At 43.1% G+C, this 18,982-nt stretch overlaps 1 protein-coding gene across 6 annotated transcripts in view; it reads left to right on the forward strand.

Moving 5' to 3' along the window:
* The window catches only part of ARHGEF1 (Rho guanine nucleotide exchange factor 1), a 3,019,431-nt gene that overhangs the window by 2,506,106 nt on the left and 494,343 nt on the right, over positions 1 to 18,982 (forward strand). For all 6 annotated transcript variants that reach the window (XM_044080805.1, XM_044080809.1, XM_044080807.1 and 3 more), the window contains one exon: positions 18,523 to 18,607. In XM_044080805.1, coding sequence (XP_043936740.1) covers positions 18,523 to 18,607 — 85 coding nt within the window. The remainder of the gene's footprint in view (positions 1 to 18,522; positions 18,608 to 18,982) is intronic.

The following is an 18,982-nucleotide window of genomic DNA, read 5'->3' on the forward strand; positions in this document are numbered from 1 at the left end:
CCCAAGGTAGTTAATGAACTCTCGTTGAATCAATCCATTAACCCACCAGGTTTTTTATCCTCATCCACAGAATGCCTCAGAAAGGACCCTACATTCCATGGATGTACACAGACATCTTCGATACTACTTAGACAAAAGCAAAGATATCAGGAAGTCAGATCAGTTATTTATTTCCTTCCATCCCAGAGCCCTAGGGAAAGCTGTATCTAAGCAACCCATTGCCTCATGGATCTCCTAAGTCCATTTCCTTGTGCCTTCCACCATGGGAAATCCTTACAAGGCAATATTAAACCTCATTCTACCAGAGCAGCTGCTTCTCTACTGCCTTTTTAAAAGGCATAGACTCCACTTCCATTTTAGAAGCAGCTACTTGGACCTCAGTACACACCTTCACCAAACACTACAAGCTGGACATAGCATCCCGTCCTAGAGCCGGATTTGCCAGGACTATCCTACAGGGTCTCCTTGACCACAGGAACCCTTCCTCCTCCCAGGTTCATAGTTAAAGCTCTGGTACTTTCCCTACTGTTATGAATACTGCAACATCAGAATAGAAGGACATAGAATAGTTGTGTAAGAACTTACCATAACCTTAGATGTCCTTCTCTTCTATGTTGCAGTATTCAGTCCCAACCACCTACCCCCTGTCTCTTTCCAACTACTATTCCAGGTATCTCCTGAGGGCACATTACTGTCATCCCCCCGGTCTCAACTTACACAGCCATCCTACTGCTCTGGGACTGGCCTACATGCAAGTCTACGGGTCTCTGATTAGGACCCTCCTGGTCAAACCTCACAGGCACTACTGTATGTGGCAAAACAATTCTGATGAGGGTACGTGCAGATGTCACTTTTATACCTAACATCGGTTTATGACCCTGGTAACAGACGTCACACGTACCCTCCTGGACTAAGACTTTGGTGTACTGGCCTGACGGTGGCACTGCAAACAGCAACTCCCTACTGTTATGAATACTGCAACATAGAAGAGAAGGACATCTAAGGTTATGGTAAGTTCTTACACAACTATTCTTTCTTCATGTTTCACTTTTGCAGTCCTCACCTGTGGGTTATCCCTGCTGTGGTAGCCCTCGGCGGCCCAAATACCAGAGTCAGTGTTTTTCTGCGTCAGCTGCTGTCGCCTGTAGACTGACGTCAGGTCATCAGTGCTATAACGCTTGGCAGCTGACGCCATTAGATCAGTCTTTCTTGCCGTGGAGCCCGTAGCAGAAGCAGTTCGCAAGTGTGCCGGTTGGTCACTACCGCAGCTCGGATCATAGTTGAAAATGTCTAAAGCTAAGTATCCCTTTGGGGATCTCTCTTTCTTGAACTAACCGATGTCCAAAAAAGTTAACAATTGTCTCGCCTGTGGAAAGTAGATCCCACACCCAAGACTTCCATTCATACTGTCACTTGTTTAGACCCAGACCACACAGTCGCCCGTTGCCAGCTCTGTGCCCTCTTTAACGAGAGAATCATTTGTGGTAGAAATCTATTTGTAGACAGGTATTTTTGTCCTCTGTCTTCACAAATGGCGTCAGTCAGCCAACAATCCGTAGAGCCTCCAAAAAAGCGTAGGGATAAAGAAGGAGACAGACCACATAAGGCTAAGCCTTCCAACGACTCTTCAGCTAAGCGGGTCGTCAGTTCACCGGAATTCAGTGAAGTGCTCTCTCAGCCCCCGATGCCCGATGTGATTGCTACGCAGGCCTCTACCAAGGCCCTTTTGGAGTCCGGTATGCCAGAGAAATCTTCATCTTCAGAGCTTTTGGTTGTCTCTGCCTCGGTTGGGTCTGAAGTTGCAACACAGGCGCACCGGCTTTCGAGGCGGTCTTTCGCACTGCTGATTCTAGTCCGAAACCGACGTCTTCAAACCCAGCTACCATTTCTCTCAGACCGACGAATACTCTTTCTTAGACCTAGAAGCCAGTCCACCCCTAGAAAATCTACCTCTAGCCACCATCTTACTCCCAGCCCAGATGCTTAACATGGTGGAGGATCTCCTTTCACTTATCAGGGGCAGTCAAGCTACAACTTCTTAAAGGAAAAGACACCCTTCTCCTGAACTATTGACAGAGCAAGATTCTGAGGAATCAGATTCATATTTTGAAGAGGAACAACAACCTGTAATTGCTTATGAGGATTCAAATGCAGAGGAATACATCCCTTCTGCCTCCCCACCAGAAGACCTCTCCTTTGAGGAAACCTACCGCACCCTCAGGGAACATTTCCAATGGGAATCTCAGGATTTCCCCTCAGTCTAAGAAAAGGCTAAAATAATTTCTAGACCTACGCCAGCACAGACCCCATGCCATCCCCCTGTTTTAGAAGTGGAGGATGATGTTTTCCATGAGTTCAGTTTAGCCTGGGACACCCTCCCACCTGCTCTCAGTAAACCAGACAGGTATTGCGGAGTACCAGACACTCACAAATACTTGTACAGAAATCCTGCTGCAGACCCGGAGGTCATTACACAGGGACCCAAGGGAGCCAGGTCTAGTTCTGCATAGAACCGTACTCCTTCGCAGAAGGATGCCAGAACTCTGGACAGATGGGGTAAAACAACTTTACACCTCTGCAACCTTAGCTATCAGAGCTCTCAGCTGTCAGTTCCATATGTTAAAATATCAACAGCACACTTTGGAACTATTAAAGCAAAGATTTCTACCTTTCCTGATTGTGCCAGTTCTAAGGAGTTAGCATATTTATTGCTCTCTACTTGTCAAGTGGCAAAGCACTCTTTACACTGTGGATATGACGCACTAGAAGCCTGTAGCAGGGCAGCAGTGTCTGGATCTGTCATTGGGAGACATGCATGGTTGAGGAAAAACCTCTACCAGATCATGTCAAGTCTAAATTAATTGATGCACCTTTGGATAAAGACTGCTTGTTTGGAGAAAAAGCAGAAGAGGTGCTTAAAAAGATGGAAGACAAAGAAAAATCTATGCAAACAGTAAAAGATTTCTTTCAGGTTCAGCCTCCCTAGATTCAGCAGGAATTTTCCCTCTAAGCACTGGTCCTTTCCTGCTCCTAGCAGACAGGGGCAAGCTAATCCCCGCAGGGAGAGACCACCCAGGTCCCTACTACAGGGACAGCAGAGAACCAAACAGTGGACCACGTCCACCTCTAAGGTAGGGAGTTCTAAGCCATCCCTCTATGGCAAAAACTCTCAATGACTCCCTCTTCCCCCCTCTGCCCTCCTGTCACCCAAAAGCTCAGAGGAAGGTTGTCCCTCTGCAAAGAAAATTGGCTGTGTGTAACAAAGGACCAGTGGGTCTTAAAGATCATATTTCAGCGATACAAATTCACTTTCAGCGAACTCCCAATTCCCACAGGCTACCCAGACTTACCTCCCAGTCAGTGGGCAGAGGCATTAAAACAAGCCAAACTCTCATAGCCCAGGGGGCAGTAGAACCTGTCCCCGCAGATCAAACAGTGAAAGGCTTTTATTCCAGGTTTTTCCTTGTTCTCAGAAAGGAGGGCACTTGGCGCCCCATCCTGGATCAGTACATTCTGAACACATCCCTGGTGGTCCCCAAATTCAGAATGCTAACTCTGCAGCAGCTGCTGCCTATTCTGACAAAAAATCCGTGGTTAGTGACCCTGGACCTAAAAGATGCCTATCTCCACATCCCCATAAGGGAATCCTGCAGGAAATTCCTGTGTTTTAGAGCACGCTCATAGCACTTTCAGTTCTCTGCTCTTCCCTTTGGCTTATCTACTGCTCCCAGGGTTTTCACCAAATGTTTGGCCCCAGCCATAGCATTTTCCAGACAGAGAAATATACAGATTTACCCTTATCTGGATAACTGCCTCATTCAGACAGAGTGCAAAGAAAAGCTGCTCCAGGACCTCCCGTTTTGTCAAAACCCTCCTAACTTCCTTGGGGTTTACCATCAACGAGAAGAAATCAAAGCAAACTCCCTCCAGGAGGATCATTTTCCTGGGAGCACTGCTGGACACAGCATCCCAAATGGCCTTCCTATCCCCAGGAAAATCAGAGCTTCTTGTCTCTCTACTTTACTCAGCTGGCATCCAAAGTCCCCTCACAGCGAGGAAGTTCATACAAGCCTTGGGGTACATGGCTTCTTGCATCCTTTAAATTCCTCTGGCCAGGATTCACATGAGGAAACTTCAGTGGTATCTAACGAACCTTTGGTGTCAACACTCACAGCCTCTAGAGACCTCTCTCCCTCTGATTCCCTGTATAAGGGCGGAGTTTCTCTGGTAGGCAGGGGCCTGTGCCAAGAACCAGGATATCCCCTTCATCCACCGCCCTACCGGGCAGACCATCACCACCGACGCCTCAGACATTGCTTGGGGTGCCCATTTACCAGGCAGGTGCAACCAACGTATTTGGGATGCCCAACACCTCCCCTTGCATATCAACAAGAAGGTAATGATGGTAGTGCAAAAGGCTCTGACATCCTTCCAACCCCATCTCAGGCCAGGAGTTCTCCTTATCAAACCAGACAACACCACAGTAATGTGGTACATCAACTAACAGGGAGGGACTCAATCTTACCCTCTGTGCAGGCTAGCCATGAACCTATGGCTGACTGCCTCCTCCATGGGATTACACCTAATAGCCCAATACCTACCAGGGATCAACAACACCCTGGCAGACCATTTAAACAGACAATTACTGGACCCTCACGAATGGCAGCTCCACAAAAAGATCTTTTTGCAAGTCACTCAAGTGTGGGGAAATCCAGAGGTGGATCTCTTTGCTTCGCACCTCAACCATCAACTAAAGAAATTCTTCACCAGGGAGTATCACCATCTGGCATAGAAAGTGGATGCCTTGACCTTCCCCTGTAACTCCCTCTTCATGTATGCATTTCCCCCTCTGCCTCTTATTCCCAAGGTACCCATCAAGATAAGGGAGGAAGGGCCCAAGGCCATCCTCATTGCTCCAGATTGGCCAGACAACATTGGTACCCCTTGCTGCGCAGCCTGATATCACAACCTCCCAGGCAGCTTCCCCAGTTCCCAAATCTCTTGACTCATGCAGACAGGTGAAATGCTGCAACCAGATTTGCAGACTCTCAAGCTATCAGCATGGCTGATACTCCCAAGGTAAGCAAGGGGCTTCTGCTAAGCAAGCAGGTCCTAGCCATTATCACAGATGCCAGAAGGCCCAGCACCAGAAAATCTTGCGCAGGGAAATGGAAAAGATTCTGCTCCTGGTGCCAGTCCACAGGGGCCAGTTACTCACAACCTTCTGTCCCTCTTATTGTAGACTATCTAGCGGAGTTACTCAATAGTGGCCTCTCCTTCTCTTCAGTTAAAATCCACTCCTCAGCCAGTTCAGCTCATTTTAATACAGACCAGCCCCTGTGCTCACATCCATTGATTAAACAATTCCTCAGAGGGGCTTCTAATATCAGACCTCCCACTCTAGCATAGGATCTAAATTATGTTTTGGAAAATCTAACCTTACCACCCTTCTAACCCGCTGCTTCAGCAGAACAGAAATTCCTCTCCTGGAAGACTGCTTTTTTGCTAGCTATCACCTCAGACTGAAGGGTTTCTGAACTTCGGGCACTGATGGCTGCTGAGCCCTTAATCATTTTCCATGCAGACAGGGTTTCCCTTAGGATTAACCCCTCCTTTATGCCCAAGGTGGTATCTAATGGTGACTCTCAACCAGACCATTCATCTGCCCACCTTCTTCCCTAACCCTCAAAACAAGGGGGAAAGAATTCTGCACTCTCTAGACATGCACAGACAGCTCAGATACTACCTGGACCGTACTAAACCCTTCAGAAAAACAGACCAACTTTTTGTCAGTTTTGCCCTAGGGGCAACGGGGAAGCCCATTTCCAAGCCGACTATTTACAAATGGATATCACACTGTATCCATTTCTGCTACAGATTTCATGGGAAACCTTCCCCTAAGTCTATTTGTACCCGTTCCACTAGGGCAGCCCCCACTTCCACAGCATTCCTCAGATGAGTTCCCACCAGGGACATCTTGGAAGCTGCCACCTGGACCTCGGTCCATACCTTTACAAAGCAGTACCACCTTCCTCTTTTCTTTAAGGCTAGGGCGGTGTTTGCCTCTTCAGTGCTTGCTTACCCATGCCTAGGCCTGTAACTAATCCTCCCACCCCTCTCTTCAGCTTTGGGAATCCTTCCACAGATGATGACTGCAACAGTGAAACACGAAGAACATAGTACAATTGTGTACACTTACCGTAAATGTAGATGTTCGAGTGTATTCATTGTTGCAGTCCTGTTTTCCCTCCCTCCTTCCTCCTTATATCGTCTTTCATTAGGGAGACATAAGCTTCTTGGGGTGGTTGTTAACCACCAGGACCACTTTGCCATATTTCCTGGGGCTTCTGACTGGTTAGGGCAAGAAAAACTGATGTAATGGTGTATGCTGCCTTGCTTTATAGCACTGATGACCTGATGTCTGTCTACAGGTGACAGTAGCTGATGCAGAAAAACATTGTCTCTGGTATTCGGGCCGCTGAGGGCTACCACAGCAGGGCTAACCCACAGGTGATGATTGCAATAGTGAATGCACTTGAACATCTACATTTATGGTAAGTGTACACAACAGTACTTTTCTGCAGGAGGCCAGAAAACCCACTGCTAGGAAATCCTGTGTCTCCATATGGAAGAGGTTTCCATCTGTTGTCTCAAGCACTTACAACCACTGTCAGTAGAGGTCCCAGTGGTTTTGTCTTATTTGTGTGAATTTGATGGAGTGGCTTGTCTTACTCTTCAGTCAAGGCATGTCTTTCTGCCATATCTGCATGTTTACCAGTGTCTTTTCCTTTAGCTTCAAGACTGGAAGTTAAGCTGTTCCTAAAAGGCGTCCTTCACTTTAAGTCACCAAGACAACCAGTTCCTCCTCCTTGGGATCTCAGTTTTGTTTTGGAGAGACTTACCCTGGCCTCCTTTGAACCAGCAATGTTGTCTTCCACACAACATTGTACATGCAAAACCATTCTCCTAGTGGCTGTTACCTATCCCAGAAGGGTCTCTGAGCTGCAAGTCCTTATGTCCTCCTCTCCCTTCACAGAGTTTCATAGGGACAGGGTTTCTCTCTGGACTAACCCTTCCTTTATGCCCAAGGTGGTTCATGAGTTTTCCGTTAATCACTCTATCAATCTCCCTACCTTTTTACCTTCTACCTAATCCTCCAGTGAGATGATTCTTCACACCTTGGACGTACATAGGCAACTCGGTTACTACTTGAACAAAAGTAAGCCTATTCATAAATACAAACAATTGTTTGTTTCCCATCACCCAAGGGCCGTGGGCCAGCCTGTTTCCAAGCAAACTATTTCCTCCTGGATTTCTGAAACTATTTATTTCTCTTACTCAGCCAATGGAAGGAATCTCTCCTCGTCTGTGAGGGCACATTACGCTAGGGCAGTGTCCTCTTCTGGAGCCTTCTGTAAAGGATTGGACACTGCCTCTAACTTGGAGCCAGCTACCTGGTCTTCTTTTCATACTTTCACTAAGCACTATAAACTGGATGTCATTTCCATGTCCAGGGTGGGTTTTGCCAGAGCTATTCTTCATGGCTTTGTGGAAAGTGTTTCTCACCTCCACTCAGATGTTCATCGTGTTTCACTGTTGCAGTCATTACACTCGGGTTATCCTTCTGGCAGGCTACCCGCAGTCAGGTTATCCTGCTGGCAGGCTACCCACAGTCGGCAAGAGTTCCAAAGTCTAGGTCTGGCGTCGGTTGCTGTCACCTCTTCCCTGAAGTCTGTGCGCCAGGGGTATAAAAGATGCAACCAACGCCATTTTCTTCCGTCTTTCTTGCCGCGCGGTGCGTGAAGCAAAAGCATTTCGCAAGTGCCGGTCGGCCGACTCCTGAAATTTTTGAAATCTAGTTTCAGAACATTACTTTGGCCGAAGGATTAACTACATAATGCTGTTGGAACAACCGACGGCTGGAATTGATAAAAAACGTAAAGACAAGGAAAAGGACAGGCATCCGAGGTCCAAAACCGACGACAAAGCCTCTTCTAGGCCAGTCACTGGTTCGCTGGTTCTCAGTGAGGCACTTTTGCAGCCCCTGACACCCGCTACCTCAGAGCCACCAGCCGTATCCGACTCCCACGTGGAGACACCTAGGCCTCTGAAAACTCAAGGTAGTGGGCCTGCGGAAACTATTCCCTCAGATGGGTCCGGAGCTGCTGAGCAGGCATCGGCTTCTGAGGGTGTTTTCAGACCTTCACAGCTTATTGTTAAGTCCACTGCAGCAGCCAAGGCAGAGTCAAAACCACCATTAAAGACAAGGAAACAAGTGCAACATTCTCCTGGACAGTCATCCATGCCAAAGAAACAGATGCTTAAAATGGCCGAAGACTTAATTACTTTGATCAGGGGTTCCCATCCCCCTCCTGATAAAAGGCCTAGGCAAGACACTGACTATGATTCCTCTGACCAGGTTTCTATTTCCTCTGATTCCTCTTCAGATCAAAGATATTCTCTCCCTCCCTATGAGGACTCTGACGCAGAAGAATCTATACCTTCAGCCTCTCCGCCTGAGGATTATTTTTTTGGGGAAACCCTGCACACCATGAGGGAGCATTTCCATTGAGAGAGCCAGGATTATTCAGAATCCAAGAAAAGCCTCAGATACTTCTCAGCACAGGCCCCTGGCTATCCCCCCTGTGCTTGATATTGTTGATGATGATTTCTCTGAATCCAGTCTGTCTCCTGATTCTTTACCCCCTGCACCAGTCAAGCCAGACAGATACTACAGGGTCCCTGACTCTCATAAATTTCTTTATAAAAACCCAGCTGCTGACACTGAAACAATTTCTCAGGGTCCCAAAGGGGTTAAGGCTTCCACTGCAAAAAAACCTGTCCCCTCTGATAGGGATTCTAGAGCTCTGGATAGATGGGGGAAAAAAGTTTACACTTCTGCTACTTTAGCTGTAAGGGCTTTAAACTGTCAGTTTCACATGCTTAAATATCAACAGTACCTCATGTCTTTGTTAAAACAGAAAATGCTTACAAACTCAAAAAGTACTGACATTAAGGAAATGCAGGATTTATTGCATGCAGCTGAACAAGTGGGAAAGCATACTCTGCAATGTGGTTTTGATTCATTAGAGGCTTCTTGTAGAGCCGCTGTTACAGGCTCTGTCATTCGAAGACATGCTTGGTTGAAAGAACAAAGTTTACCTGAACATGTTAAAGTAAAATTATTGGATGCTCCACTACAGCATGATACTTTGTTTGGTGTTAAGGCAGAAGAGTTGTTACAGAAAACGGAGGATAAAGCAAAATCAATGCAGACAGTAAAGGATTTCTTACAGGTACAACCACCTAGGTTTAGAAGAAACTGCTAAAATGTAATAAATTATTCCATTATTCCATTATTTGATTCAATTAATTAGTAATGTATATAAGGAGTGTACTATTCAAAGCATTGGTGTTTGCATTTCTGATGAAGATACTCGAAAACGTACTTCCTTGGATATAAGTGTTATTAAACAACCTGGATTTTACTTCTGTGTGTTCACGCTGTATTTTTATCACTACTTTATCGTTGGATTCTTTATTGTTTGGTCTCATACCCTCATTTGGACTTCCTGAGTGAATTATCGTGGTTCTGGTACTGTTATTCACTCTTTGTCCATCTCCTTTTTGTTTATTTGTAATGTTGTGATGGCGGAGGCACCAGGGGCAGAGACCAACAATGAATGTACTTCAACAGAGAAGGGTGAATTACGGAAAGTTATAGGGCAACTTTCCCAACTTGTGGAACTTTTGACACCTGCCTGTGTATCTATAGTAGCCCTAGCTAATGAGCGTTCATCATATCCTTCCAGTCAGCGTTTGCAAACTAGAAGCATGGTTCCAAACAGTTCACCCCTAGTAGAACCACTTCCTGGTTCAAATGACTGTTTTAACGGAGACGAAGTAGGTCGGTCTGCCTTACCTAACCTGAATGACTTTGACGAGTTTCCCCAGCTTCTACGTTCTGCCACGACCGACAGTGGTGGTTGTTTGAATGGACATTCCCTTACAGCCAAAGAACAACGTGGGCAGCGAGATCAGCGTATGCCTCGTAAACAAGGTGACTTTTCAAATTCCGACATACCCTTTGATTTAAAAGGTTTTTTGGATAAAAAATTTAATATGCATTCATGCAATGTTGTTTCTGACGATTCTTCTACACAAACTAATACTTATAAGGAGAATCTGGATATATACTGTATTTTTATATAGATAAATATGAGAGACTGGGTTGTGATTCCACGTTTTTACAAGAATGTATTAATAAGGGAATTGTTCCTAAGGGCTTGCGTGTTTTCAAGTACCCTAATAGGGTTGAAGAAAACTCAGAATTTCACAAGGATTTAATTAATATTTTTGACAATTGTGGCCTGGAGATAGCCAAGGCCATAATAGCAGAGAATGACAGGGTCAGGATTCAACTTGTGACAAAGATAAATAATGTCAATTCAAAAATCACTAACGACATTTTATATACAGTTGAAACTGAGAGAACCTTATACAACAATATTTTTACACATATAGAGAAGGATTGTATTAAAAATATGCAAAGGAAGGCCTCCAAGTTAGAGAGAGATATCAAGGCTTATAGGTTAGGAAATGCCTATCCTAAACCTAGACCATACAATTCTTATAGGGGTGAAATTGAAGGGAACATTAATCAAACTGATTTAAATGTTGGTACTAATTTCAACAATACTACCATTGATGAACATCAAAATGAAATCCCATTAGAGTATGTACCCCCCCTACGCAGGTCAGACAGGTTACGCAACCGAGCCCCTGTGTATTACCACCATTATCCATACCAACCCAGGAACAATTACAGGAAATAAACCTTATTAGCAATTCCATACAACAGAATGGGAATATTTTTGAATTTAAACAGTATAAGATTTTCAATTATAGCACTTTGGATATTTCTGTAGAATTTTTTGAACTATTTGTTAAGCGTTTCAAATTTATTCCTTTGAGGAAGGCTAATATTCCGAGAGCCATAGTGGATTTAAAACTATTCTTAAGAAAACAAAATTTGGGGCTCATGTTTGAGGGTACTGGTTCCAATTCTAATTTCAATGTCAATGCTGATTTTAAACTAAAGAAAAGGAGTGTTTTCAATCCACCACTTCATCCACAGTTAAGGAACCTGGAAAGATTAATAGAAAGGGAAATTAGGAATACAGTGAGTTCCCATTATGTGATTTCCAATTTATCTAAAAATGAAATGGATTTACTGCAATTTTTAAAGGGCAATAAAACTATTAGAATCATGCAACCGGACAAAGGGGGAGGTGCTGTTTTAATGGATGCTATTTTGTATGAGTCGAAAATGAAAGAAAGTTTAGAAAACACTTTTCATTATTCCAAAGCCTCCATCAATGAAGTAAATATTTCTAAAGCAAAAATAAATTTATTACTCAATGATTTATTGTTGGAAGGCTCTATTGATTTAGATACTTACAATTTCCTATACAGTCAGAATCCTAGGGTTCCATCTGTTTTTGGAATCCCGAAAGTTCACAAGGATCACAGTGACCCCCCTTTGAGACTCATAGTTTCTTCCGAAGGTTCTATCACAACCCCTTTAGCAAAATACATAGATGTAAAATTAAAAGAATTATCAAATCAAGGAACAACTGTACTTAAGGTTTCTTGGGATTTTTTAAGACAAGTAAAGACTAATCTTTTTTCCAAGAACATAATTTTTATAACCCTGGACATTCTTTTTGGATCCATTCCTCATGATATTGGGCTGTTATGGCTTGAGGAAAGTATGGCACACCATGGATGTTTTTCTGTTGATGAATTTAGGACCTGTCTTTTGTTAATGGAAACAGTTCTCAAAAATAATTTTATGTACTTTCAGGGAGAATTTTTTAGGCAGGAGAGAGGGGTAGCAATGGGGGCCAAATGTTCCCCCACATATGCCAACATTATACTTTCATTGTGGGAGATTCTATATATAAACCAATGTGAATTCAGTAATTGTTGGGTTTTTTACAAACGTTTCCTTGACGACATTGTCATTTTTTTGGACTGACACGGTGGAAAGGTTTTACGAATTTTTGGATTATATAAAAAACAGTACAACCTTTTTGGATTTCACATATAGCATTAATTATGATGAATGTATTTATTTAGATGTTCTATTAAGTAAGGGGGATGACCATTTCATTTCCAAGATATATAGGAAACCCACCTTTTCAAATTCCTATCTTCATTTTTCTAGTGGACATCCATTTGGTCAAAAGAGAAATATTTTGAAGGGACAATTGATCAGGACCAGTAGAATGACATCAGAGGAAGGTGATTTTTATGAAGATAGTAAATACATTTTGAAAATGTTCAAGGAAAGGGGGTACCCAACTTATTTGTTGGAAGAGGTTTATAATGTGGTACTTGAAGGTAGGAAAGCAAGATTTTCCCCCATCTTAGGGTAGGATGAATTAGTTACTCCCATCCACCCTGTTGAATCAGGATTAACTAACAATTTTTCGAATGCATACGTTATGGATTACACGGGTGATTCTGTCGTACTTAAAAAGGCGATATACAAGGAATGGGATAGGTTTAAGGAAATTACGGATTTGGAACATATAAAAAAGCAGCCCCTCCAATTCATATATAGAAGAGATACGAATCTCAAAAATTTTTTTGAGTTCGGGGGACACGACATTTGTGATGGTCAAACTCACAGAGCAGGTACATTTAAATGTGGTACTTGTTCTCAATGCCAATATATAAAAACGGGCTCCAGCCTTTTAATTCCCAGTAGAAATAGAACCATTTCAAGTTTAACATTTGCAAACTGTAACACACAGGGTGTAGTATACATCGCCACATGCCACTCCTGTTTTTCTTTTTATGTAGGGAAAACAGAAAGGAAATTAAAATCCAGAGTTTATGAGCACTACTATGAAATGAGAAAAAGCAATTTAAACAATGCATTGTTTCGTCATTCTCAAACCTGCACTAATTCAGTTTTTCATTTCTTTGTTCTGGAGGTAGTACCCAAAGAAATCAGGGGTGGCATGTGGGAAACAAGACTGGAGTATAGGGAATTGTATTGGCAAATAATTTTGGATGCCACAAAAGAACCTGGTCTGAATGATATGCTTTTTATTGTTCCTGACTTAAAGTTAAGAGCTGCAAAGTTGTGAATTTCTGCTTGTCCATTAGATGGTGATAGAACACCATTCTAATGCTATTATTTTTCTATGTTATTATTTTTTATACTGGCAAAGCTTTATAATGTTATTTATTGATATGTTTTAAAAGCTTAAGTTCAATAAGTACATTTATACACTATCTGTGAAATTTTATTTGATTAAATATTAAATGAGAACAAAATATTTACATATTTTAATTTTTTAACTGCAAGGGTTTTTTTAAAAATGTAATCAGTTATTCTATTATTCCATTATTTGATTCAATTAATTAGTAATGTATATAAGGAGTGTACTATTCAAAGCATTGGTGTTTGTATTTCTGATGAAGATACTCGAAAACGTACTTCCTTGGATATAAGCGTTATTAAACAACCTGGATTTTACTTCTGTGTGTTCACGCTGTATTTTTATCACTACTTTATCGTTGGATTCTTTATTGTTTGGTCTCATACCCTCATTTGGACTTCCTGAGTGAATTATTGTGGTTCTTGTAGAGCCGCTGTTACAGGCTCTGTCATTCGAAGACATGCTTGGTTGAAAGAACAAAGTTTACCTGAACATGTTAAAGTAAAATTATTGGATGCTCCACTACACCATGATACTTTGTTTGGTGTTAAGGCAGAAGAGGTGTTACAGAAAATGGAGGATAAAGCAAAATCAATGCAGACAGTAAAGGATTTCTTACAGGTACAACCACCTAGGTTTAGCAGAAACTGGCCTTCAGAAAATTGGTCCTTTCCGGTGTCAGACAGGCCACAAAGAGGCAGATACAGACGCCCAAGAGGCAGATCTCAGCCCCAAGGCTCCTACAGACCTAAACAATGGGGTGCTTCAGCCCCCAGAGGAGGAGAAGACAAATCATAACCTTATAGGAAACAGTCCCAGTGACTCCCCTCTACAAATGCCAAGCACTTACCTTTTGGCAGCATCCTTAGGGGGAAAACTAGCACTTTTCTCACAAAATTGGCACATAATCACCCAGGACAAATGGGTACTGAATATTGTTTCTCAGGGTTACAGGTTCCGCTTTCACACCCTTCCAAAATCAAAAGGTATGCCGGACCTGCCACAAAATCAATGGGCAGAGGCACAAAAGCAAATTGCTGATCTCATGGACATGGGAGCTATTCAAAGAGTACCACAGCAAAAACAGGGACAAGGATTTTACTCAAGACTTTTCCTAGTACCCAGAAAGGACAAAGCCTGGAGACCAATACTGGAGTTGTCATTCCTAAATACTTTCCTGGATGTTCCAAAATTCAAAATGTTAACACTGCAGCAACTTCTGCCCATGCTGGGCAAGAAGGCTTGGCTAGTTACTTTGGACCTCAAGGAGGCATACCTGCATGTCCCAATCAGACAATCTTGCAGAAGATACCTCAGATTCATAGCTAGCTCAGTGCATTACCAATTCTCTGCACTGCCCTTTGGCTTATCTACTGCGCCCAGGGCCTTCACAAAATGCCTGGCACCAGTAATTGCATATTGCAGACAAAGAGGAATTCAAATATATCCCTACTTGGACGACTGCCTTATTCAAGCAGAGAGCAAGGACATTCTACTAAAACATCTGGCGTTTGTGAAAAGAGTACTAATTTGCCTAGGGTACTCAATAAATGAAAATAAATCAAAACTAGTGCCCTCTCAAGAGATAATATTCCTGGGTGCAAGCTTAAATACAACTGCCCAGATGGCTTATCTCACGCCAGACAAGCAAAGGCAACTGACTCATTACTTTCAAATGATGGCAACAAAGACCCAACTCCCTGCAAGAAAAATTCTGCAGGCCCTGGGCTTCATGGCACCCTGCATTCTACTAATTCCATATGCAAGACTGCACATGAGGAAACTACAATGGTATCTAAAAAGTGTTTGGACTCAAGTTTGCCACAGCCTGGAAACAATAATAACTCTAATTCCCTGCCTACAACAGGAGTTTCGATGGTGGTCCCGGGCCTGTCACCACAACAAGGGACAGCCTTTCACCTTACCCACAGCCAGGCAGACAATATCAACGGATGCATCGGATTATGCCTGGGGGGCACACATGGCAGGAAAATGTATTCAGGGCACGTGGCCCAAGGAACAAATGCATCTTCACATCAATCAAAAAGAGATGCTAGCTGTACAGAATGCCCTGACAGCCTTTAAGGATCTACTTCATCCAGGACAACTATTACTAAAGACGGACAATACCACAGTTATGTGGTACATAAACAAGCAAGGGGGCACACATTCCTACCCCCTCTGCAGGCAAGCCATGACTTTGTGGAGCACAGCACTGACCTATCAAGTACATCTGCAGGCACAATTCCTGCCAGGAACGAAAAATACACTGGCAGACGAACTAAGCAGAAATCTCATGGATCCTCATGAATGGAAACTAAATCCACAGGTCTTCATCATGATAACAAGGAAATGGGGACGCCCAGACATAGATCTTTTTGCTTCCCCTCACAACTACCAACTACAGAAATTCTGCACAAGAAATTATCACTCACAAGCATGGAAAGTGGATGCTCTATCATTCAGCTGGAAAACCCTGACAGTTTATGCCTTCCCTCCACTGCCTCTTCTTCCCAAGGTGCTCCTAAAGTCAGACAAGAGAAGCCAAAAATGATCCTAATTGCCCCAGACTGGCCACGCCAGCACTGGTACCCAATCCTAAAGAGCTTGTCTCAAGGCCCAGCCTGGCCTTTACCTCAAATTCCTCATCTTCTGACTCAACAAAACAATCAGATTCTGCACAGCCAACTCAGAACCTTAAGTCTGGCTGCATGGCAGATAATATAGCCACTCAGACCACACCTCTCTCTAAAGCTGTTATGGATGTCATTTTAGAAGCCAGGAGGCACAGCACTAGGAAATCTTATGCAGAAAAATGGAAGAGATTCTGTGCTTGGAACCAGGCACAAGGACTCGAACCACTTGTTCCAAATATTCCTCAGATTTTACAATGCCTAACTGAGATGCTGAACAAAGGCCTGTCCTTCTCATCTATTGATCCATGCCTCTGCCATTTCAGCTCATTACAACACGGAACCTTCTATTTTTTCACATCCACTACTAAGACAGTACCTCAGAGGAGCAAAAAACATAAGACCGCCAAAGAGAGCACCAATACCTACTTGGGACTTCAGTTTTGTTTTAGAAAAGCTCACACTGCCTCCTTTTGAGCCTGACAACACAGCTGATATAAAATTCTTATCATGGAAAACTGCTCTGCTCCTAGCAATAACTTCAGCAAGAAGAGTCTCAGAGTTACAGGCATTAATGACAGTGGAACCTTTCATCATTTTTCATCAGGACAGGGTCTCTCTAAGGACAAACCCAACATTTATGCCAAAGGTGGTTTCCAGTGTGGCTCTTAACCAAACAATTCATTTGCCAACTTTCTATCCAAATCCCCAGAATGAAGGGGAGAGACCTCTGCACGCTTTGGACATACACAGACAGCTACGATTCTACTTGGACAGAACAAAAGCTTTCAGAAAAAACTGAGCAACTGTTTGTAGCTTATGCTGCAGGATCACAAGGAAAGCCTATCTCAAAGCAGACTATTTCAAAATGGGTAGGACACTGCATTCGCTTCTGCTATGCACAACATGGCAAATCGGTGCCTAAGGGCATTAGGCCACATTCTACCAGAGCACCAGCCACTTCAGCAGCCTTTCTCAGAGGAGTACCAACCAAAGACATTTTAGAAGCTGCGACCTGGAGTTCAGTGCACACTTTCACCAAGCACTACCACTTACCTCTCTACTCTAAATCCAGACCAGGCTTTGCCACTGCAGTTCTGCAGGGCCTGGTAGCGTCTCCTAATCCTATTTAGGACCAGCCACCCAACCTCAGCTGTGGGATTCAACCCAAATGTAATGACTGCAAGAGTGAAACACGATGAACATAGAACAGTTGTGTACCTACCATGAATGTAGATGTTCGAGTGTATTCACTTTTGTAGTCCAGGTTACCCACCCACCATCCCCCTTTCTTTGCTGGGACATATCTGTACTTCTCTATCCTATACAACCTATGTGGTGTATTTGCTTATAGATGAAGGAATTGTTTATTTTTGTGCATGCGTACTTATTGGCATAATTTTCTGCCTACCAATTTTGGGGCACCTGACATCTGGGGCAAGCAAAACTGAAGAAAATGGCTTCAGTTGCATCTTTTATACCCCTGGCGCACTGACTTCAGGGAAGAAGCGACAGCAACTGACGCTGGACCTAGACTTTGGAACTCTGGCCAACTGCGGGTAGCCTGCCAGCAGGATAACCCGACTGCGGGTAGCCTGCCAGCAGGATAACCCGAGTGTAATGACTGCAACAGTGAATACACTCTAACATCTACATTTATGGTAGGTACACAACTGTACTTTCTTCCTCTGCATGAGCTTTGGCACTCGCCCTCATGTTATGAATACCGCACCATGTGAATAGAAGAACATAGAATAGTTGTGTAAAATCTTGCCATAACCATAGATGTCCTTCTCCTCTATATGTTGCAGTTTTGCTTTCTCCCCCTGATGCTTGCCTAGTCCCTGGTTGCATGTTTTTTCTCACCTTATCAGACTGGTGCATTACGACATTAATTTCTGAGGTTGGTACGTGTTGACGTCCGCTTTGTACCTGATGTCTGTTTATGACCGACGTACGCTAGCTGTACATCATATGTACCCTACAGTAGCATTTAGACTTTTGTATACTGGCCAGGCATACAACTCAGCAGGAGGCAGACTCCCCCATGTTATGAGTACTACAGCATATAGAAGAGAAGGACATCTATGATTATGGTAATATTTTACACAGCTATTCTTTTTGTATTACTAATTTTCTGTATATGTTGCAGCAAACCTGATCTGAGGTGTTAAGAGAAGATATGATGCATTATGGGAGAGGGAGGAGCTCAAGACTCTGATCGTAAGTCTTGGAAATGTGGCCATGTCAGATCAGATGTCTGATTCGATACTCAGCAGTGAGGAAGAATGTAAATGGACAATACAGATATCAAGTTATGGTAAGTATATAACTCCTAATTCCCTCAGCCTCCATTGTCTAATTGTGTGGCTCGGAACAAGTCTTTTAACCAGTTACAACTCCCAGGCAGTGTATGAAAAAGGTCTATCGAGATCACCACTCTACTCCGGAAAACAAATATTACTACTGCTTATCAATATTGATTTCATGCATGGCTATTAAAGATGAAAACAGTCTTGGAGTAAATGAGTGAGTGTGCTGAGTTATGCAGCCCTGTCTAGTAAACTGTATGTTTTCATTAACTTATATTTTGCTCACTCTTGCTATGCTGTATTAAAAGTGTGTTCATTTAATCATTGATTTTGTATTTGCAGACAAGAATGCCTTCTATGTGATTACCTCAGACTATGGTGTGCACATGTACGAACTGGTGGCACAGACAGAAGCAGAACAGAGCCAGTAAGAACTTACTACTGCAAAACTTATGACATAGCTGTCAGTGTTGTTCGGAAGGAGATTGTTGCTTTTCATTTCACTTTCTTCTTTGCATGTTGTTTTAATTGTTAAGATGGTGTCTAATCATTGACAGATGCCGGTGTTAGCAGAGTTTAAATTCAGGTGTTTTACTGTTTTCAGTTGTAACCATTCTGGTGTATTGTAAAGTAAAAGTTTTTCTCATGCTTGAGAATTTATTCTACCTTGTAATTTGTGTGCAGAACCATAATTCTGCATCTAGAATCCATTGCACCTAAAACTGTTAGACTGCAGTACTCAAAGGCTTGGTAATGTGACTTTGTGTACAGTAATTTCTGCAGATTTCTGTGAAACGTGCCA

The sequence above is a fragment of the Protopterus annectens genome, chromosome 8.part0, assembly GCF_019279795.1.
Source record: "Protopterus annectens isolate FY-2018-M chromosome 8.part0, PAN1.0, whole genome shotgun sequence".
Lineage (NCBI taxonomy): Eukaryota > Metazoa > Chordata > Ceratodontiformes > Protopteridae > Protopterus > Protopterus annectens.